The following is a 24,151-nucleotide window of genomic DNA, read 5'->3' as shown; positions in this document are numbered from 1 at the left end:
GGAACAGCTTGCAGCTGGAGTTTGTTGCCTACCTGTCCCAACCAGAGTGTGCAAACATAACACAGGGTCTCCGGAGAATTTTGAATTGATTTCTTGTCAGCGGTTCAAAACCATTTGTATGTCCTTTCCTGAATGAATTATAAAGATGTGGATAACAGCAAATTTCTTTTCACTGCTTCTCTTCAAAAATTCTTCTCTCTTTGCGCATGAAGTGCCTGCAGTTTGCAGACAGGGGCCTCCCGGACTTGATTTACATCACACTAACCCTTGTAGGAGTTAAAGGCATGAATTGACATTAACAACACAGCTCTGCTCACCTTTCTTGCATTGCTGATTTTTCTTTTCTCTCTCCCTCCTCATCTGCCTGTGACAGGCTTTTATGAGATAAGCTCCAGCCTTCATGATGTCTGGCAACCAGTCAATGGAACACTGACAACCATGTAATGGTGACACTGCTGAAGCTACAACAGGAGGCTTTTCAGTCGTATTTTTTGAGTCATCCATCTTATGCATGTCTGGCAGAATTAAAATTAATTAGGCAATTTTAATATTGGTCCGTTTTAATTAATACAGAAGCTAAAGTGCTGTTTTAGTGCTGCGTCTGAGCATAAGCTGAATAGACAGTGTGACGGAGAACCGGAGCTGCCACTGCCTTCACGATGCAGTCTATCTAGACATGATTTTGCTGCTGCAGCTACGAAAAGTACTCATGCTTCCACTGATACGTCAACCACTACTGCCGTTGCTGAAAACGCCACTGCTGAGATGGCTCTGCAGCCACTAGTACCTAATGGTGTGGCTCCAGCTGCAAGGTTTATTGCTAGGGCAGCTGTGGCTCAGGACAAGTCCACGAATGGCAAGTGTGGTGGTTTGAACCTTGTCTTTTCAGCAAGACACTGAAATCTGAATAAATGTGCTGTATAATTGCAGGTAAAAACTAAATGTGTGTGTGTTTAGGGAAATACCCAACTCGGTGCCTTGCATCTGAATCTTAAATTGTGTTGTTGATCAAGGTGCAGAAGCGCTGCTACTGACACAGCCTGCAGAGGGGGGCAAATGAAGGATCATTTCCATTTTGGAATCAGTATTATCATGAGTTGCAACACATAGATATGTAAACACTCAACAGAGGAGCCTGGAGACACTGTAATGGCTGTATTATCATAAGAGAACAATAAATGTGAGTATTCACGTCCACATTCATGCACATTCTATGATGAAGCCATAATATTTAGGGGGGGAGAAGAAAAAAAGATCATGTACCATCACCCATCCTGATGAAGATCGGAGCAGTTGGGTTCCATCACAATTTGTCAAGAGGCAGAGCAACCAGCAGACTGCTTATTGTAATTTTATTCATTGGCCAAACTGGCATAGGAAACACAAACCATATCCGTAAAGTGGAAAAGAAAGAACAATACGAAGCTAATGTGGTTGTAAAGTTGTTGTTTCACTGTGGTAATAGACTGTCTGGGACAAACTGTTGTTTAGAACTGGCCTTAATGTTGGAGGGAAAATCACATGTTTAGTCAGACAGATTACATTATGTTAAATACAGCGTGGGTAGTTTTTGCATTTTTCCTTTCATGATCTACAACTCTAGGGTTATGGTTAGGTTGAGGGTTAGGGTCAGGGTTAGTTAGTGCACATCTCTGCACAAAAGTTAGAAAGCTTGATTCAAAGGAGGAGTCTTGCTGAAAAAGTTGCTATTGTGGTAGTAGTAGTCCTGGCAACAACTGTCTACACTGGAGAGCGATACAAAAATATGCAGTTTAACAAAAAAGGAGTCGAATAGAGAGACAATAAAACACATGTCAATGAGCGTTTCAGAGTTGGGGAGCATTCTCTCAAGTTGGATTCTGAACATGCTGCTAACTTCCTGTAACATATGGTTAACTAGCTTGTGTTACTAGAGTTACCATGATAGCATCTTGCCTTCTTCTAACAGTAGCCAAACACAGTTGTGTCTATGGTTAATTTAATCTCATGTTCATGTAGCTACTAGGGAGCTCAAATCACATGCTGTATGTCTTTTCAAAAGCTTTATGGGCCCACATGTTTACAGCGTAAACAACCCCGGGATCACAGTCACGATCTTGATGATTGTATATTATGCACATGCAAACTGTAGGCCTGAGCTCCATAGGTGGAAGGACATAGGACTGAGAGAGTTGCATGAGGAGAGCTTTATTATCAAAGTTTGTCTTCTTTTCCTTTTCAAGGTCTTTGCTTTGCCTCAGCTTTAAGCTATATTTCTATACATTTCCTGGTTACAGTTTCTCAAACATTTCATCCATAATAAGGATTTGAGGGTTTTGTATTTTTAAGAAGTCCTCCTAGGTCCTTCTAGGTTTGGACTTTTTCCACTCTTTTATATCTCTTAAAAATTCCAATTTGATATTGTAACATTTTGTAACCGGTAAGAGTCTTCTTCTAGGTAAACATCTGTCCTATTTAGCCCATTAATTAAGATACATACTACTGGCACACTTAATATTCCTCTGTAATGCACAAATATAACCATGACATTTGAGAGTACCCGCTCAAGTTTCTCATGTGTAATAGTAGCATTAAACATCTTCTAATATAAGAACTTTAATTCAGCATTATTGTGTATTTTTATAGTTTATTACCATCGCATACCTAATGATACAGACATCATGACTTTTACATAAAAACAAACGATCATCAGGATTCACTGCTTGTTTCCCATTAAAACAAGTATAATGGACAGACCTGAGTCCAGCTATTGGCAGATAAAAGTGGAAAGCACTAAAAATGTTGGTAGTTTTTGTAGTTTTCATCCACAAAGATGACAATAGAGACTTACTCCATGAATGTAATCCTCATCAGTACCATTGGATCATACCGTTACTTTGTCCTCGTTGCTTCATAAGATGTAGACTAAGTCTGGACGTGCGAAAAAAATCTTGAAAATGCTGCTGCTGCGCCGCTGTTTTCACACCCTCATTCTTCCTTTGTAGATGGGACACATTGGCTTCTTTCTCTGAAACCAGGCTCAGTTCAGTCCATTATGACACTCCTTTGTTTTTTCGCGACAAGTTTACAATAACCAGGCACCTCAACGCTGCCAAACACTGATTACCTTGAGCTATCACTGCCAGCTCCCATTCAACCTCCCTATGAATCACTTCTGCTGTGTCCATTGTGAGACACAAACCAGAGATAGAGAGGAATTTACTCACTTTTTGTGTTCCTGCTGTTAGGTAAATGTCAATGTCACAGGGTTGCTCTCTCTTGGCATGGAAAAAAAAAAAGAATATTATTTTCAGATTGGTGACCGTGCATTATTGGAAGATGCTTGCTTTCCTGAGCCCAAAGGTGGTTTTAATCATCAAGCTCAATAAGATCACCCAAACTGTAATCAGGAGACTCCTCCTTCTTAAAAAAATGTGACCTCTGCTTCCTCTCCCAGCAGCCCCTGACAGATTTACCCAATAATCCTTGCTGACAATTCACCAGCAAGAGCTCTCAGGATTGTAAAGGAGATTAACTAAACAAATACATCACCTTTGGAGGCTAAATCTGTCTTCAAGGAGAGCGACGAGAGATGAGCCTATGTGCAGAGAAATAAAGACAATAAATGAAAACATCTGATAGCTACTGAGGGTGGTCTGTGTCAGCCAAAACATGCATGTCATCCTATAGCAACCTGTGTGTCACTCACTGCTGAAGTGCCCTTGAGCACAACCTTAAAATATATGAATTGTTTCCAGGAGTCTCCTTTTTTGTTACCTTTTTTTCAGAGTAGTATATAAAATAAAATAAAATAAATAATTTGCTATGTAAAGCACTCTGCAATCCACTTATATGAATGAATAAGCCACATTGCCTGCACCTTGTCACCTGGGGCTTGATAGTGAGCACTGAGTTGAAAAGTAAAGATCATTCAGCCTTTGAAACCTTAATTAACAACCACTGAGGATAGGAGGGCTTCTTGTGGTGAATTCCCTAATACAATTTCATCACTTCTTAGAGTAGATTATTAACTGGATAGAATATAATTTTGAAAACTTTATCCTTTTCCCTCCATTGCCCCTCACTGCAAGGGGCAAAGTGATTTTTTATAAAATGATGTGAAGTGAAAATCTCCATCACATCTGACACATCTTGTTGTGATCAGTGAAATACACTTTTTAGAGCAGCAGCTCTGATGTCCTTCAAGGACAAATGTCCCTGAATGTCCCTGTACATAAGTTTAAATTAGTTTAGAGGGATCCTATCTCCGTGGACCCCATTATGTTGTGCCCCCATGTTTCTACTGTATGGGCAGAAAGGACAAACCAAATCCTGACTCTAGAGAGGTCCTTTTATATTTTCACAAAGAACTGACGACCGTGGTATGTGCACCACACAAAACAATGGGTGGAGGAGGGGATCTCATTTTGGTTGTAATCTGCAACCCCACCACTAGATGTCACTAAATCCAACATACTGGTCCTTTAAACAGAATTCATGGTCAAATAGTATCAGAAACTCCATCCTACCACATGTTGCGTATGAGCTGGGTGGGTCATACAACTATTTGTAGCATATGTGTGTGTATACGAGAGACAACGGATTGTCTGAAAATGTAATGTTGTGTTGCCATTCAATCCCCCATGACCTCCCACATTCACCCCGTGGCCATGTGAAATATGATCTGTCCTTTGCTTTGGTTGGACAGCACATCTTATGAAGTTATACTGGGATGCCATCATTATTCCCTGTCAAACACGAGTGACATGTAACATTGCCATCTGGTTTATTCTTCAAATATTTGAAGGGTATAAGAAAGCTTTTGGCTTTGTCTGTTCTCCCTGCAGCTGGGTCTTCATATTGGCCAGACAAGAAGACAAACGCAACTATGTGTTGTGTTTGCTTCCTTACCTTCTGTTGTCTCCATCTTCTATTATTATTTGTTTTCAAAACCAAACATACTTCACCATCAATCTTATCAAAGTTGTTGTTCTTTTTTGCTATAGAGAGAGACTTCCTTTGGGAGTTTTTCTCTTTGCTTTGTAATTGCTTCTTCCTTATATCCCCTCTCTGTCTCAGACAAATGTTTTATGTTTGTTGTGGAAAGTGTTATGCAAGGTTTTGCAATCAATTGCCACACAATTGTTATTGTTTTATGTATTATTCCGTATATGTACAGTGAATTGATAGATTTAGTCTGAAAATGACTATTTTCAGAACAAAGTATCAGTTCATGCACTATTTATTTTTTTGTTCATTTGCAAGGCCCTTGGTACCCTTGTGATTCTCAGTGTACTATCAGAAAACTACCAGTGTAAAGCCATAAATGCATTGCTGCCTGCTGATGTCATTTTTGCTGCAGAAAATTATATAAAGCTTGGCATCAATGAGAGGTTGATTACAGGAAGCCAACCACGAGAACTCTTGAAAGGCAGTCACAAAATACTTTAGTGCCATTAGCGCCAAGGCACTATTTAGAGCACTTAGGGCTTGATTGTTACTGTACACAATGTGACATTGCAATGAACAAGAGCTTTACCAACATACTTGATGTGTGCGTTCAAACGTTTGTGGCTGTCTAACATCAGACCTAAGACTTTGTCAAGAAAGGTCAGGAAAAGTAGCATGGTTAGGAGAACGTTTGCCCAGATATAGTTCACAAGTATATTTTAAAATGCAGCTTTTTCTACTGACCTTTTGGAAAACTCCCTCTGGGTGAAGATATGTAAAACCTCAGTTTAACCGCGAGGATATGCACTTCTATCGACATGATCAGAACAATACTAAACTGGTAACATGTTTTCACACCATCGTAAAGTTATTCTTCCACAATACTGAGGAACAGAGGAGTCAGAGTGTCGATTGAACGGAGATCTCTGCTACATAATCCTTTGCCAGGAAGTAATCAAAACTGGTAATATTCTTATTTTAGGCTTCTGATTGGCTTACATGACTTTAGGGTCATGTAACTGCTGGTTTGGCAGGTTCTTTACAGTTGTCTTTTTGCATTTAATGTGGGCAGGCAGAGTTTGTGTGCAGTGGATGTTTTTAGGTCTAATTTAATATAATTCAGACAACAGAGGATGGGAGGAAAACCAGTTATAAAAAAATGAATGCATGTATGGACAAGGCATGATTATGCAAATTAAGCTCAGGAAGACTATTTCTATCCTCAGTCATTCACAACTCTCTCTCTTCCTGCTTCTCTAATCAGCTGACTGCGGGGGTTTCCTATTTAACCATTCAGCTCTCAGTCAGACAATCATGTCTTTGCTGTCAAATCTAAATATATTTCTCCTCATCTTCTCGTGTTAGATAGATCAGATCATCTGAAGGAAAAAAAAAAAAAAAGATCCAAGAAGTTGTAATAATGGCCGCCTCCTCCACAGGCCTTCATCCAGTGCAGGGGAATACTAAACTATATAGTTTTACAATTTTTGGTGCCTTCCATATTGGGTGTTGGTGGAATGCATGCTTTGCAAAGTGATTTGCTTGTGACCTGCAGCAAATTAACAGTTAAAAACTCTCACACTCACTTGGTATTCTTGGTAATGGACGTAGATTAATCACAGATACAATAAGGAATCAAAAGCTCCAAATAACACATCCTGAACCAATCCCACAGCATCATTAACCAAACAGCTGGTGTAGCCGGGCTCATACTCTGAGAAGAATTGGTAACACACCATTTGGATTTCATTACAGGGGAATGTTTCAGCTGATATGGAGACAAAATTCTTGCCAAGCACAGTCCTACAACCAATCAGAGCCACTTTGCTGTAAACAAAAACGGTGTTCAGACGACATGTACGACCACGTCACTGTTACTCTTTTGTCCATCACTGCAGAAAGTCCAACCAGACGATGATTGGCTCGGCAGATCTTTGCCAGAGCGTAATCAGTTCCAGACCAACTTTTTGCCGCAAAAGAACTTTGGGCGTGGGGAAGTCAGTCTGGCTTCCAGGCTACTGTTGACTCATACGTCCAGTATGTTCTAAAGTCTAAACCATATTAAATACAACATTCAAAGATTCGAATTCTACATTGTTTCGTCTCATAGACTGACAGAGTGATGGAATAAACGTGCAGATATGTTGCAGCTCTCTCTCCCCTCTGAGTGCGTCTGTGATGCTCCGCTGGGCTGGCACAGACACCTGCGATCCATCATTACCAGACTCAGCCAATGCATAGTCACCTCATCCACACACTTCTCCGCGGGCTGTCTGCTAATTAGGGGAAGCACAGAGTTGTGAAGTAGCTGCGGTGCAATAAAATAAAATCCACAGCACAAGTTATGCGTGCACCCCCCAACGTGGATCGGTGATATCTTAGATTTAGCTCAGTGAGCGGATATTTAAATACGGTTTTACATCAAAAGTTTTGTCCAAAGATAACTTCTACTGGAAAAAGAACAAAATTAAAAATGAAATGGAAAAGTTTAGGGAATAACTTGAGCTGAAAGTTAGGACCGTGACAAAACATGAGTGTGGAGGCAAATAATATTTCTTTGTGAGTGTTTTATATTTCTGTGTTTTTCCGGGCCATATTTCTTTCCCCCACCGAACAGAGAAACATCAGTAAAGGGTGATGACTGATTTCAGGTATTTGAAGTGACACAGCCTGCATTGCCCACATACTGGTGGGACCACATGTCCCACCAATCGTTAAAATGCCACCGGTGCTGCACCTGGCGGCCGGTTTTCGTTGGCTCTTTGACAGTTTCATGATAATTTGGTTGCTCACAGGATGCTGTGCCGGAATTCCTGGAGCTGGGCCAAGCTTTAAAAACCAGAGATATACAAATGAGGAAGAGTTAGGCGGACAGCTCATATTTATAGCTTAGTGGATTTAATTAAATCCCACTTCACTCCACACAAGGGTCTTTGTCAGGTTTAAGTGTTGTAATTTTACAAAATCCTCGGAGAGTGATACGAGCTGCGAGCATTCTTGTTGGTAATTCAGCTGTGTGATCATTTTGGAGGGTGTAGTTTGCCGTACCCTTAAACTGGATTGAGTTAAACACTAAAGTGTTCTATTATATAACCTAGCCCACTGACTGAAAGGAGGATGCCAAAATAATAGAAACGCAGAATTGAATTGACAGCTCTGTCAGTGCTCTTTACTTTTAGGCAACATGTGTGTGTTTATGATACAGCCAGCTACTTTTTGAAATCAACTGGGTGCTGGTTATACAATGTTTTTTGATTTCTATTTTCAGGATATCAATCACCTGGGGCCCTGGCATCAGTCAGTAGACCCACACAGAGGCAAAACTGTGCTTACACAATAGTTGCCCTGTAAAGTAGGTGGTCTTTAATGTGATCCAAGACACATTATCCAGACCATCTCCAAATGTGGTCAGAGATCGGATCACTCCAATGTGACCTCAATTCGTCCTGGGAGTGTTCACACCTGTACTTCAAGATGGTCACTTACGATCAGATTCCTGAGGATGGATGTTAACGTAACGTCTGAACTGGGCCTTTCTCTGCTCTTGACACTGGATAGCTGCTTCAGGGCTGCATTTTACAATAAAAGTATGCAGACAAATGAACACTACACTGACATGCGATCTGTCTGTTCAAGTTCACCACAATAGTGTCGGATGGCGACGAGTTCAGAACTTCTCGCAGGCCGGTCAAGTTCCTCCGCACCTAATTGTGAAAATCTCGATGGACCTGCGTGCAAGGGGGGATTTTTTCATGTTGAAACAAGAAAAAGTCAAACACAATGTTGGAATTATACATTGTTCAAGATTGTAAGCTGTGGATGTGAGATTTACCTTAATTGGAACTGAGGGAGAAAAAGGAGATGGAGAGAGCGCATTTTAGTTTGTAGTGCAAGCATATTGCACAATATTTTTGTGTGTGACACATTTAACATTATTTATTGACATTATTACATACACATCATATACATCTTGCATTACTTTTGAAGTCTAGAAATCTATTATCTATTGTCCTATTAGCTGCTGAACGGAACATCAGTTGGCCTTATTTTTCATAAGCTAATAGTCTTTAAGTCATTTTCTTAATGTGACAGTAACAGCAACCATTTCAAGCTTCTCGTATTGTCAGTATTTCCAGTTTCTTTGTTGTTTTTTCATAACAAGAAACTGAATATTGCTTTGGGATGTTAAGCCAAAGCAATAAGCATAACAAGCTGTTTGAATATGTGAACTTGAGACACAGAAAACCTGATTACTTCACAATTTTCTCATATTTTATAAACCAAGCTGAGAAAATAATCAGTCAGTTTGATGAACTGACAACAAAAACTATCATTAGATTCCCTAGAGTGTGTGTATCAGATCAGTTTGCCTCCCACTGGCTGACCTGGTTATTCTTGAATCCAGTGTCATTTATATTAAAACTATAACACACTTGAGTCAACAGTGTAACTCAATAGTTTATTTGTGCAAATGAGTGTCTTTGCGGCTTCGTTCTGCCAATTTTTAGATGCTTCCACTTTATGTTTGGAGAGTTCTTCCGCAAGCCGACTGCAGCACATGTCATTTATTTACAAAACCTGGACTAAAGGCCGCCAGCTTTATTGAAAAGTGTTTGTTTCATTTTCACACAGATCTTCCCAGAGGGCGATCAGATATCTGTCGGAAGCAGAGCCAGACAATGTATTCCCTCCTGCTCTGCCACAGACCTGTCCCCCTCCTCCACTCCAGGACAATATCAGGTCGAGATCATGACCCATCACCACGTGACCCGCCCAACCCCCCCTCAACTCATTCGTTCCATAGAGGCACATGAGCTCATGATTGTTTTCGGTCATTATCTTCGGATCGATGTTGCTGTGCACGGAGTGATTATGTTTTACCAGTCTGATTCGCAGCACAGTCGTGGCGTGCTTAGGATGAAGTGCGCACTTCAGCCTGAAATATCTCACATCAAAGGCTAATGAAGAAAAGCTGGGTACACTAATTTCAAGACCTGTTTCATTGGCTGAAATAAAAGGTGTAAGTGTGGCATATATAATTAATCACTTTGACAGAGATTAGCTGGAGGAGCTACTTCAAAGGGTCATTTCTTCTTTACATGTTCAGCATACCGTACTGTACAAAAGGTTTTTCAAGAGGGGGACGAGGACAAGCTCAGGCCACTTGGACAAAAATACATTTCAATATAAGTAAATCTCCTTAGCAATTTTCCATTCTGTCTTTATCCCTCTTCCCAAATCTAATGGAGGCTCCCGCGGCTTCAGAAATAAGCTAATTTCAAGCTGACAAAATTGTGTTATGAGAATGGGCTTGAGTAGATTGATTGAAAGGGCAATAAGGGAAGATCAATGTGCAGATAAGCATTGGACCTTTGACTCCACAGTGTATGGCTCCCCGAGGCAGATTTTGCTTCGATTTGGATGACACCCTCTCATTTAGTCTTTGGAGCAGCATGCTTTGACTCTAACTGGCTCAGTCCTGCTCACCCCATAGCACCATGTTCAGAATCTCTGAGTTCCAAGAGTAGAAAGGAAAATGGGCACCTCATCCTACTCTCACAGGTATAAGGATTATTTCTGTCACAAGCTCAAAGGAAAATAGCAACTATTAAAAGGGCTCTTGGCATGGCCCTGGCACTAAGTTGACTTCAAAAGTGTTTGGGGAAAATATCGCTTAATTATTGAGGTACTTGGGTTCACTAAAATGGCAGCTTTGTTCAAACAACAGTTGTACCAAGGGACACTTTAATCAACTGCCAGAGCACTTAAACAGAGTGGCCATTTGGTTGTCCAGTGTGGCACTACGATCAGCCAGAAAGCTGTACCACACGGGCAACCACGCTCGCTATAAGGTCACCTCTGGGTTTGTAGATGAGTTGACTGGAAAGAATTTGGGCTCACTAAAACGGCACACTGGTCAACCAGAATCTGTTGGTCGGCAAGAGTGGCATTTTAATTCACCACAAGGGCACGTGGGGTCGCTTCGGTCGACTAGGCGAGCATTCTGGTTGACGAGAAGGGCACATTCATTTATCAGCACGGTTGAACAGAAGGACCTTTTTCTCATTTTAGTCAACCAGCACGGCAAACTGTTTGATCAGATGCTTTTAAAGGATGCAGGGCATGGTAAATCCAAAAAAACAAGCTGAAAAGGTTTCCTTGAAGACGTTTCTCCGCTCATTCAAGTAGTTTCTTCAGTTCTAAAAGACTGGTGGGGAGCTGGGGTTTAAATAGGAACATGTGTGAGCGTTGATAATTGTTATTGGGCGAATCGGTTTCGACAGTCACTTGGAGGCTCTGTGATTTTGAAGACTGGCTGTAAAGCTAGTGGTGTCCTTTGGCCAGTCAAAGATGTGTGAACACCAGAGCAGTCAAAGATGTGTGAACACCAGAGGTTTATTGGGTTGACCTGAAGACATCAGAAGGTAAGCGCAAGAGTTGATCAACCAGTGGGACATGGCAGGGATGCAAAAACCACGTCCAGGCAGAGCACTTGGACCCATTACCAGAGCGACGCATCGGTTGACCACAACCACAGATTGGTTGACAATAGGAGTGGTTAATGAGAGAGGCGCTTGACCTTACAAGAAAGTCAACCAGAGAGCTTCCTAGGTTGTCTAAAGGGATATTTGGATTGACTGGAAGAATCAGGTGGAACAGAGTGAGGTACTAGGGTCGGACTGAGGCACACGTTGATGCACTTGTGCTGATCACAGGACCAAATAGAGAGGTAGGGGTGAACATGCTCAAGCACTTTGTTTTACCACAGGGGTATTTTGGCCACACGAATACTACAGCGGTGCGACAATGACACAAAAATAAGGCATGACTCTGTCCCACTGTGGCAAAAATACATGCGGGTTAAGGCTACAAAGAAGGGGCACCACCCCTGCATCACCCTCTGTGCACGCTGCTGGTATAAATGTACAAATCTGGTGAGAACCTTCCCCCAACCAACATAGCTAGCATTCCAGTGTCAGCAGTCCTCAGTCTGAATGACTTTAAGCAGGGCAGGCTCCACGGGTCACAGACATTACTTACCTACATGCAGAGAAACATCACTATGAAAACATGGTTGGAGAGACGTTTTTTTTTTTTTTTCCCCCTCCATAAAAACACGTGAGGTGTGTGTGTGTGCCAGCCTTTGTGCGAGTTTACACACTCTCAGGCTTTTGTGCGCAAGTGTGAGTTTGCGTATTTGTGTTTGCAGAGGTCATGTATACAAAAGAGTTCAACCAGGTGCCACACACAGACCTACAAGTGCAGATTCAACGGGAATAACTCAGACCTCCCACATCTTTCTGGGCCCGAGTCAACCTGTCATCATGCATCTTTCTCACACCCCGCCGCCCGCCCTCTCTCAACTCCTATTTCACCTTAATTTGTATATTTTTCGCCCAAGCCAAATCTTTTATTAGAGGCTATTCTTCTTCTAAGCTGAACATCTAAATCCTGCGCCGAGCAGCGTGCGAGGCCAGCTGGGAGGGTTCATGCTGGAGTTTTCGACAGAGCGATGAAGAAGGAGAGCCAGCGGACTAAACCGCTCCCTTGGGGGAGAGATAAACATTTACTTTTCCATGAGGGGATGGCGATAGCATTACAAGCAGCTGGAAACAAGGGAGAGAGAGAAAGAGGTGAAAGCAAAAGGAAGCGAAGAAAAAGAAAAGGAAGTGCATGACTCATTAATCTGAATCTAATGCCCAATTTATTCCAATAACTGTGGCTGACCTGAGCACTTTTTTTGCGAAGGCCTTTTTGAAAAGAAGCAGAGCAGAAGTTGCGATCGCAGCCGCCACCAGACATTAATTATTTTCAGCTGCACTGTTACCAGAGGGCACTGGGTGTGGAGCGTGATGCGAAAACTGATTTTTATAAAACAAACACAAGCTGCTACGTAACCAGAGCTCTCAGTGAGCTGTCAGTAACATTTACAAATGTATTTATAGATCATAAACTGCGACTTTTTTTTTTTTCTTAGCCACATTTATTTCATATGAAAGAAAACAATCTGTACTAGAAAGTGCCAAGCCTCAGCTTTCATCTGAGCAGGTTTAACATCAGTATGGAAAGAACTGTCCGGGAGCTCATTTAGCATGTTGTCCACAAATTCAAAAAGGTTCAAAAGTAATTTGACACTTGGCTACTTACAGTCCCCTGCGCAACTGTGAGTTGTTCTAGTGAGTCCACATACAGAAAAGCTCACATGAAGCTCAGAGTTGATTTAGAGCTGACAGGCTGAAGGAAATGAAAATAAGTGGCCCTATCAGCTAACAAAGTCTGATGGATCCAGTGAAGTGATGTTCCATTTTTAACGTTCCTTCCAGTGGTTTAAGGAACACCACAACCTGCCCGTGTGTTATATAACGTACAGGGCTAGTGTCAAGTTCAAAATGACGGTAGTTTTGGGTGAATATTAAAAAACTCCTCCTTTCTTTTTTTAAACCGAGAACACAGACGTCCCCCGGATGCACCCAAGTGCTCGGAGTTTCTTTAAACGGGATCAAATAAAAGTTAACCATGCTTTCTTTGCAATTTCGGCCACTTAACAAAACCAACAACTCGATCAGCCCAGGGTGCGGAGGTGAGAAGCGAAAGCAGAGGTTGCGCAACATGCCGCCTTCAGACATGGTTCATTAAATGAATCGTGATCTTCCAGTTTGTGCGAGTCTTAAGAAATCTTTAGAATTTGTTTTGACAGGAAGTCAAAGAACAACCAGCATATCTCACAGAAAATATGGCAAGTAACAGAAATCCACCTCTTCCTTATGACAGCTATCTGGTGTGTTCAGCTCACATCTTGGCCAGTGTATATCATTATTATTCAAACACCTGCATTAGCTCGTGTATATTAAAACTACTTTTTTGCTTTTTGCGAAACATTTCTGCTGTTTTTATTATAATAAAAAAAAGCAATTTGTTTAGTTCTTCAGTTGCAAAGCAGGAATATTGAAATGGATTTTTCTTTACAGAGCAGAACGTGATTAAAATCTGTTTAGCAGGTGCTAATGGAAGAAGACTGGTGGTGGTGGTGGTGGTGGGAGGGGGCTCTAACGCCTCTGTCCCAACATAAACCACTGGTGACACATTGATGGTACACTGCATTCATAAACAACAGAAATCTTTATTTTTTACCCAATGGCCAGCTTTCGCCACGTAAGTGAGCGTGAGTGTGATTTAGTTTCCAGTGGTAAAACTGGGTGTGATATACAGTGTGAATCACACAGAAAGCTCATTCCTCTGAGTGTGTGACGTTCGACTCATAAGACACATTGGGATGCTGCGTGTTGTGCTGGCAGCCCCACTGACCCTAATTTATAACGACTCCATTGTCTTGGGGAACACAGACGTATATCAGGCGTAAATGAAGTAGGACAGGCACTTTAGCTGGGGAGATGAGGTGATTATAGCGCATGGATTAGTCTGCCTGGGTGAGGTGGATCATCAGCCCGGTTTACACACACACACACACACACACAAAGCACACCCTCAAGCACGCAAGCACACATGCAAATCACCTGACCCGCCGTTTTCTGTTCTCACATTGATACGTTGATGAGTTTACAAGGCGTGCACGTTTGTGCACGTTACACATGCAGTGACTTCACCCAAACAAGCACGGTGTGAAGCTGATTTACTGTAAACAAAACCTGCAGGAACACGATCGCGATGCCGCCGAGTTGGGGTCAGGCCTGGGATTTGAGGCAGGTGCATCTCTGTGGTTACAGTTTTTTATTTATTTTATTTATTTTGGTGAGTTCAGGTGTGGGCAGGTGGTTCTGGTACAGTTATGGCAACATAGAGGTGATTCACAAAGACTGAAATCAATTAACGTTAAGCTTGTTTCTCCAGTTCAGGTCTGGAGAGGTTTGACTCAAGTTATTGTGGAAACAAGTGCCTAAGAAGTAGCCTGGTGCTGGTCAGAGCTCAAGATGAACTAGAGATGCAATCAGTCTGTTACACTGAAATAACCGTGTTTTCTCTCTTAGTTCCTTCCTGAATGTTCCTCTCCAATGCTGGGCTGTGAACACAAGTCAGTTTAACTTCAGTCCAGCTCAGTATTAAAGCTCATACAGCCCTGAGCCACGGCTGAAGCCTCAGAGCGCGAAGCATTTCCACCATGTGTTCTCCCTTAAGTACAATTCAAGAAGCAGACACCCTGAACTCAGTTTAATAAAAAAATACAAAGAGGGCAGAGACAATCTGAGGTAATTCCAGCTTTAAACGCACGCCTCGGGACCACACTACACCCTGTGTAATTCCTTGATTTCCTTTAATTAAGTATTAGGTATCACATGTACTCGTCAAGCTGCTGTTTTAACAGGGTTCCAGTGTAAAAATAACAACAAAATAATTTTGTTCTTCATATTTTAATTGACTCACAGCATCCTCCGTGCAAGTGTTAGGGTGTAATACTGTTTTATCTTTGTGACTGCTCTGTTATCTCTTGTTACTGAGAAACGCAGACACAATGATAGAGATGTTTATTTAAATTACAGGGAGTAACATATGGTGCAGAGCCAGGGCATGCGGGTCAGTGCAGAGAAGCATTTCCATTGACGCTCCTGCACATTCATGACGGCACATCTGCACATAAAGAGGCTTGTCTGTGGGTCTTTTTATAAAGGAGATCATTCAAACGAAGGACAGGTGTATGAAAATGACAAAGCTCAGACAGTACAAGCTCTGAATAGGACTAAGAGAAGTTAGGACCAACAGAGGAGCCCTGTATAGTTAGCTCAACCACCTGCTTGAGTAGTATTCCTGGAAAAATGTTCAACTTTGAAAGCCAGAAGATATTATAACTGTGTACCTGCCGAGCACCATATGGCAAACACACCAAGTTAGCTAACACAGTTGAGCAAACAGACAGGAGCACTTGGAGAATTCCGCTCATTTTAGGTCTTTGTTGGGTACAAACCTAATGAATTCTCTTTATCTGAGCCATGTGAACCACTTAGCCTTAGCTGTGTTGTTTAGTCTATGGCCAAAAAAAGGCATGTGACTTGATACAAATGAATAATTTGATAGGGTTATAATATAATGTGATATCTACTCCTTTCCATTCTAATATTTTTCCTCATTTTGCAGCCAGAGCTGGTAAAATAATAAAGAAAATCCTCATGTGAAAAGTCATATCTACCCCCTCTATCTAACCGTTGCATATAAGGCGACTATTTCTTTTTGTGGTGTGAGAAACTCCAAGTGGTTTCTAAAATAACTTTTACACACTGTGGCATCAGAGGCTAAACAGATGGAGGGGAAGTGTGAACCCGGGCGAGACAGAGTTTAGCGGGTCTTTTCAGGTGGAATAAATCAGGCAGTTTGTGAGCCACGGCCCGAGGAGCGGCGGCACAGACTGTTTAGTGTCTCAGTGAAGTTTACAATCCTCCAGTTGAGCCGAGACGAGCTTCCTCAGTGGTACTGTTGTTATAATGAGGATTAGCTCAGCTACCGGGCTGAGCTCCGTCTCTCTGACTCACTAATGGACAGACCTCCAAACCCCTCCCGGTGAGGTTCATCTACCACTGAACAATATGAAATTACAAATAGTTTATTTTAACCTAGTCCTCAATGAGCATGTCATAGACACTGTTCGACCTGACTGTTTGAGGTTTTCCCCATGATCACCACTACATGGCGCTCCTGAACCCAAACCACTACAGAGCACACTGTAGGTCCACCTCACTGAAACCTGTTAGAAACAAAACAGGATTTATGCAGTCTGTAATGTATGGGCATAAAAACATAAAATAAAGACAGGCTTTCATTTATTTTTCCACTTTCGTTTTGTTATTTAAAGAGCTGTGGAAATATTGTTCCCCCCAAACAAATTCAAACTCTGCCAAGAGAGATACTTGAGACTCTTTTACTGGTTTCTGAGCAGTCTCGGTGGGGGGAAAACATCTATTGGAACCATCTGAATCCTGTTCTCAGGCGGGACATGTTACAAGAGCGCTTCATTTACTGGAAAAATAATAATAATTCAGTAAACTCATTAAAAGGCGCTTCCACGGGACCCCGCACATCCGAGCGGAGCTTTATTGGAGTTTAAATCAGAAAGTGGAGTTCAGAGTGGATTCATAACGGCCGCTAGATTAAAACAGAGTTCAGCCGGTGAAAGTGGCTCGCTGCGCGGCGTGTTTAGAAAACGGTCCGGGATCCGTCTGCGGGTCTGGGAAGCGCAGATACCCCCTAGGAGGAGGGATGTTGTTTTTGTAAGCGAAACGCCCGTCATTCAAAATCCAAGCCAATGAGAGTGCGCGCAGCCGTGAAACTGTACACTGCAAGAAGTATCTGCAATAACAAACAATGCCGCAGCGCCCGCACCTAAAAGTTCCACTTGCGAAATTTGACTGAGGTGGCCAACAATGCGGCTTGCAGATCTGTCTTTTACTGTGTGAGTTTGCGAGATTCTGTGTTAAGTGAACTCATCTGCTCTGGGAAATATCTAAAACTCAAAGTTGAAACAAGGCAAATCTGGTGAATCCGTGATGCGTCTTTCTTAATTTCCTCTCTGGGCAAATAAACCTCAGAAGATCTGAGACTAAAAAGTGTCTGAGCCTTAACTGTCACAGACGAGCATTTTTTTTTTTTTTTGCAGCGCCTGGCACAGTAGGAGGGAGGGAGGAAGGGAGAGAGAGAGAGAGAGAGAGAGAGGGAGGAGGAGGAGGAGGAGGGGGGACGTTGGGGCTGAAGGAGGAGGGGGGTTGGTCCGGGAGAGCATGGTAGCAGGAGCAAGAGCGTCGCTGACTTGGTTTGCTACCCCCAGATTCACAACACCGCTTCCCGTGCGCTCTCGGTTGCGTGGCGGAGCCGCTCGTCAGGGAACGTTTGACCCAGAGATCTTGTGCGTCTACGGCGCGGCGGTGAGGTTTGTTTCCTGCTGGACAAGCAGCGCTCGGGCAGCCGCGGGTTCAATCGGATCGGAGCCGGCTTGAATCTCCTCGATGATCCACGGCGAATCGGAGGAGTAGAGAGACCTCGAGCCGAACGGGGACCGCGCTTCTGCTCAGGAACATTTATTCACTGATTTTCACGTCTTTCCTTTGCGCACGCAGCGCTGTCTCTTGTTGGTAAATTTCATTGCGAGTTGGAGAAAGTGTTCGCGGAGCGGAGTTGAGTCGGAGGAAAACTGTCCGCGGCTGAAGCAGAATTTTGTCAGATTTCACGACTTTTAGTAGTTTTTATTTATTTATTTTTTATTTGACCGAGTTACGCGTTTAGACAAGATTGTTAAACACAGAGTGGAATCAGAATCGCTGTTTTTTTAAAGAAAGAGAGAGACGCTGAAGCTTAAATGTTGTTAAACACCAAGGAAGGAGCTACATCTGTGCGGGAGTAAAAAGCGTGAACTGGACTGTCATCCCTTCTCATCACAGCTGTTCACCAACACCGATACAACTCATCAGAATCTTTTCATTTATATGTAAAAAAGGACTTAAGGACGATTTTGTTTCATCGGAGTTCCAGCGCAAACATGCCGCAGGTGGAAATGATCCTCTTCCTCATCCTCATCATTGGGGTGTGCGTGTACGGCCAGGACCCGGCTTCCAAGGTGGTGTCCGACCGCTACGCCGTCTTCTGGAACCGCACCAACCCGAGGTAAGTGAGCACGCATGCCCGCTGTCGCGCGGAGGCGCACCGCGGAGGAGCCGATACTGCACCCTCGACGTTGCCCGGTTGCAGCTAAAATCTGTGACTCGGTCTACAACAATTGAGTCACTGCTTGACTGCATGTGTGTTCTAATCGGAACACCTTGAGCTCTATGTGTGGCATCGCACGTGTTTTTAAAATCGATGTAGTCCCGTTTAAGAAACAAAACAACTCAGATCATGAGGTAATATTTACATTGTGTTACCACCCTCATTAAAGCGGACTCAAGGATGACTAAATTGGTGTTTGTGCTTCGCTCATGAATACAACCGTATTGTACTCATAGGTGGATAGTTGTGATGACTGCAGTTTAATCTTCTTCCTAATCAGCTGTGCGTAATCCTCACTCGACATGCTCCTCGCTATTACGCGCCATTACGCGCTATTACACATTAATGCTCAGTGTTTGCTTCACATTCGGGTTGAAAGTAAAATATAGGAGCGCTGGTAGGAGTGTACCAGGCTGAGCTGTGGCAGCTTCTTTAAATGAATCCCCACTTTTCTGAAAAGGCAGAGTAGTTTTCATCCTATGTTTGTAGATATTTCACGTCAATGAAAGGTCTGTGTGGTTGATTATTGATCTGTCACAGTAACAGGCTACTTTGTTCTGAATGTGCTGATGAAGTGTCATTTGCTGCTTTGTTTAACTAAAAAGCTGCAGTTTAAAAGCGCAGGCTGGCTCCTGTTTTCTCCCAAAACTCCCGGATGATGATGCACAGATACCTCTGGGTTTGATACTAATGTGACATCTCTCCATCTAAATCTCCTGGTGTGTGTGTCAGGGCACCTCCCTTGGTGACTCAGTGCCTCACTCTTGGCACTTGGCACTTGAGCACATAGTGATATAATGAGTGTCTGTCACTTTGTTTCAGCTGAGCAGAAATACTTTGTCCTCAACAGGCTGGAGTTTCGGCATGAGTCAAACAAACAAAAAAAATCATATCAACATTTGCTCAGGCACAAGGAACTGGTTTGTTGGGCTTTGCAGTCAAAACACATATCAAGGCCGCTGCTTGTCTTTGAACACACTTTGCCTCGGGGTCAGCTGAACTGACAGTATGTTAATGATATAAATGCAAACGGTGGTCTTGGTGACATGAAAGGCAGCTGATGCAGTTCCTGCTCCGCTAACAGATAGATATCTGAGTCTGATAGCAGCTCTCTGTCCTGCTCACTGGCTCCAGGTTGTTTTTTTTTTTTTTTTCCTCCTTCTCCTCTTGGCATTCAAGCAGTTCCCAAGTCTGGTTTCTTGGTTTCCATGTTCCCCCGTCCAAGTGTCCCCTCCACCCCATTTGCCCCTCTCCCGGCCCACGCTGGGGCAAACAATAAGGGGGTACACAGGGGTATTTCAGCAGCGGCCAAGGCACAGCGTGGTGCCCGGTCTTGTGAGAGATCCACACATGCTGAGGTCACACACTTGGTAGTAACCAGGCAAGCCGTGGGTTAAGCAGCACAGAGGGGACCGTTGTCAGGGTCAAAACCGGGGCAGTACCGCTGGCCATGGGGGCCCTGATGACGGCCCCGGCACGGCACCCTGCCTGGGCTTTGTCTCGACAGAATGGAGGCTAAATAAATGAGTAACTCTAAATGACTGTCTCCTTTTCTCATTCATGACTTTAATCTAAACCTGACCCAGGCTGTATAATGTAAAAGGGGGAACAGGGCCATGTTTAAAGCCTGGGGGCCCCCTGACCCGCAGCAGAACCTAACAGTATTCCATACAAGCTCACGGGCTCTGAATCCCCGCTGTTTAATGTAACCATACTCAGTATTGGAGCCCTGGGAACCTGCTGCGGTACGGTCCCAACTTCCAGATGAGCTCTCTTACCCCCCTCTTCTGCCTTCTCTGCTGCATATTTGACCAAAGTGGGGAAAAATGGCATCCGGAGCAGCAGTCCATACTCAGCCATTCATGAAATCCCCTACAGGAGCTCTGGAATTGAAATGGGAAGTGAGTCGTGAAAAATGGAAATGTGTTGACATTTTCATGATTTTCTATTGTTTCAAAGGTGCTGAAAGGAGCCCCCTTTTTTTTTTTTTTGTAATTTAGATAAAGGTGTTTGTGGCGCTTTCATCTCAGGGAAGCATCTTTCTGCGCTGATGCTCGATGCTGATTAGGCTCAGATGAGCAGGACTTGGAGCAATGCAAGAGGGATTTACAGCCCAGAGGATGGTTCAGCTTTTCCTGGAGTTTGAAAGGCTTCCACGGTGACAGCGAGTAGCTATGCTTGTATAAGCTACTTAATGAAATTAAAAGAAACTCCAGCAGCAGGGAGCCTTGTTAGAAAGGCATTGATATGAAGATTCATAGCTATTTCGTTGATGCCAAATCCCCCCAAAATAACCGAAAAGACCTCAGATAATTGTGGCATTTTGGTATTTGCCAGTCAACAGTCATTTGCTCGGTGTAGAGGGTGCAGTGAAATCTTCTGCGTTTTGCTCAGTTGGTTTAATCACCGTGTGTCTATTAATCTGTGGGTGTTGCGTGTGTGTGTAAGCTCTGCACATAAGCTGGGTTGAGTCTGGGAAATTCAGGGAATGCTCCTAATTTGGATATAAAAAGCCATAAAAGCCAGAATTTAACAAAAAAAAAAAAAAAAAAAAAAGCTATATGTAGAATACGTAGAAAACTGTTACATGATGTATCTGAGTATTGTGAGCGCAGAGAGACATGGCCTCTATTTTTTATTTTTGACACTTCTTTTTTGATGCTTCGTACTTTACAAATAGAAGTTATTTCATACAGCTGTATTAGTATTAATCATAACTTTTCAATATTTAAAGATATGTAGGAAGCCGCCAGAGACCCTTTTGTGTTCCCCGTCTGCTCGACAATTCAACCTCCCTCTTTCTGAAAAATGGCAGCAAATTTTGCACTTAGCCTATTTATATTAATTCACATCGTTATTCACAGTTACAGCTGAAGACTAGATGGAATATTTTAGCACCAGAACCTTTTATTATAGAGTCACGAACATTTATATTCATAGACACGATGGCTTCTGAGAAATTTATGACCAAGAACAAAAAAAAAAGCCAAAAACAAAGTTTAGTTGTACACAAAGTGCTATTAACAGGACAAATGAGTTGTAACAAGCTTTTATCAAAACAATGAACTACCTGCTGATGTCTAATTTAAGAATTTTTATTAACTACATATTTATTAACCGTTAGTTAACATTAGTTACTACTCATAAACCTTGTAAAATGTGTCATTTTAGGTAATAAACACTTAATTATACATGTAGTGTTAACATATGACATTAATCATCGATAAAGCCTTTAGTTACAACTTATAAACCCTTTTTAAAGTATACCTTAAATGAAATGATTAAAAAAGTGTGGGGTCTATGAAGAAATGTCAACAACTGCAGTGACAGCTTCTAAAGCCTGTCTCTAGTACAGGCTTCGTAAGACAGCGGCACCAAGGGATCACCAAGTCGAGGCAAGAAATCAGAACCCGGAAAACAAAAGCCGTGGCAATTTGTGGTGGAAAAGCTCATGTAAGAAAAATGAGCCACAGATGTTGCTTGTCAGCCGCGCCGGCTGTGTCAGTAACCAAATGATGGAATAAAGTGTAAGAGTCGGGTATTTACTGCTGCTCTGACAAGGAGCTATTAGCGAATTCCCCACTCACCAGCTATTTAGCTGCTTCATTAAAGCCCACCCGGGTCCATATGGTCCGCACGCAGGCGCTGCCTTTGCCCAAGGTGTTTATTTGTTGCTGATAGGTGGGATCAGCGAAGAATCAGGACCGGGTTCCGTCCCTAATCTCCCAAGCTGTTTGTGTCTCAGACGCCATGGAAACTGATACCCCTCGTCATCAAAGAGCCTCATTGGGTGGGACTAACGACCTGACAGCTGGGGAGAGAGGGATTCCAGCATTCAGGGAGAGCTCTGTCACCCCAGGGGTTTCCTTTAATCCCCGATAAACCCATCCAAAGCTTTCTACAGCAGATGCAACATATTTCTCCATAAGACAATCAAAGAATCTTTGCAGCGGCTTGTTTTCATGTTCTGTACTCGCTTACAAGACCTCTGATGATCCAAACAGTGTTTTCCTTCTCACTTTATGGATGCAAGGTTGTTTTTTTTAGTGGCGGTAATAAGCTCAGGAAACTCCTCGTTCACATTTCTTCTCATAGCGGAATGACCTCCGCTATTTGTTTTCCTTACACTGCTCTCTTTTTAATCTCCACTTAAAGAAACAATGCTCAGTTTTTCTCTCGGTGGCGAGCTGATGTTGTGATAGTTTCCCAGTGGCATTGTGAGTTGCCCCATTTGCATTGTTCCCAGTGTTTACCCTCGCTTTCCCCTCTCAGGCTTTTCCCCGGCTCCCCGCCGCTCGGTTCCGCTTGGATTAAAAACGGACACAAAAAGGCAACCACGTCCAAATATTGACTGGGTCTCAGGACCGCAGCCCTCTCCCAGCGCCGGCACAGACCGCCTGAAAGGCCGCTATTGTTCTGCTCGTACTCAGCGGCCCATAGCCAGCTTTTAGATATGCAGAGGCAGACTGGGAGAACGGGGAGATGGGAGAGGTGGTAGTGGGGAGCGTGCATGTGCTATCTGAGGTGGGGCGTGGGGGTTGTATTAGGAGGGACGACACATTTGTGGGGGTGAGTGAAACTTCCTCACAAGAGGCCAGAGGCTACAACAGGAGAAGAGTGTCCAGGCCGCGGAGTCTCAGGGTGGGGTCAGAACCCGTGTTTCCACCCTGAGGAAGTGTTGATCTCAAAAGGCATCAAAGGGATCTGAGTGAATGTGATTTCCTGCACCAGAGGCTCCAGAAACTATCAATAAAGTGAGCACGGTGGGCTTCTTATCTGAGGTTTACCTTCCATTTTATTACAAAGTGCAGGAGCATTAAGCTTCCACGCAGCACTTCAGTCTCTCCTCGGATGATATGAAAGAGTGTCACATCTCAGAAAGGAAATCTCCCGTATTCAGTTTCTCACATCATGCCAGCTTCTGACCACTCCGTGTACTTTAGTCAGCCGTACCTTACACAACGTACTCAAGCATGCTGAACTTACGGGTCAGTTAAGCCGCGAGATTCATACACTTAGTGTTCTGCAGTCGGTGAATAGATGTCCAGTGGTGACGCCCGTCATTCCTCGTGCTCTCTGTGACTCTGCCTGCAGAGAGAAGCTGCCCCAGCCCTCCCTTTACGCTCTGACTAATAAGGCGAGGGCCTCAGGCTGCCAGGGCGTGATTGACAGAAACTACCGACTCAGAGGCGACTAATAAGCACGGCGGGTTTATTGGTTTACGGCAGCATTTGTCTCAAGTTGTTGTGCAGGCTACAGTAAGGTATGGTAAGACACCGATGCAAGTTTTATTTTTCATCGCCAGAATTTCATTCTTTTACCGTAGTCCCAAGTCTTTTTTTCTTGTTTAAGAACAAAAATAAAATCTCATAATGATTGCTCTGAGTAGGCAGGTTTTCAGGAATTTTTCAGGAATCAGTGCACGAGAGGAAAAACCCCGTTTGGATTTAGAAAATTCATCATCATCTTTCGCCAAGTTTCCAACACAGGCCAACCAAGAGCCACGGGTATACTGAAA

At 43.1% G+C, this 24,151-nt stretch overlaps 1 protein-coding gene across 1 annotated transcript in view; it reads left to right on the top strand.

Annotated features, from left to right (window-relative positions):
* Positions 1-17,714: 17,714 nt before the first annotated feature.
* The window catches only part of LOC311507979 (ephrin-A5b-like), a 72,626-nt gene continuing 66,189 nt past the window's right edge, over positions 17,715-24,151 (top strand). Inside the window, exon 1 of the mRNA XM_084572559.1 lies at positions 17,715-18,531. Coding sequence (XP_084428685.1) covers positions 18,407-18,531 — 125 coding nt within the window. The 5' untranslated portion in view covers positions 17,715-18,406. The remainder of the gene's footprint in view (positions 18,532-24,151) is intronic.

This window comes from Chelon labrosus (assembly GCF_963514085.1).
Source record: "Chelon labrosus genome assembly, chromosome: 22".
Classification (NCBI taxonomy): Eukaryota; Metazoa; Chordata; class Actinopteri; order Mugiliformes; family Mugilidae; genus Chelon; species Chelon labrosus.
This window is presented reverse-complemented; position numbering and strand designations above follow the sequence as displayed.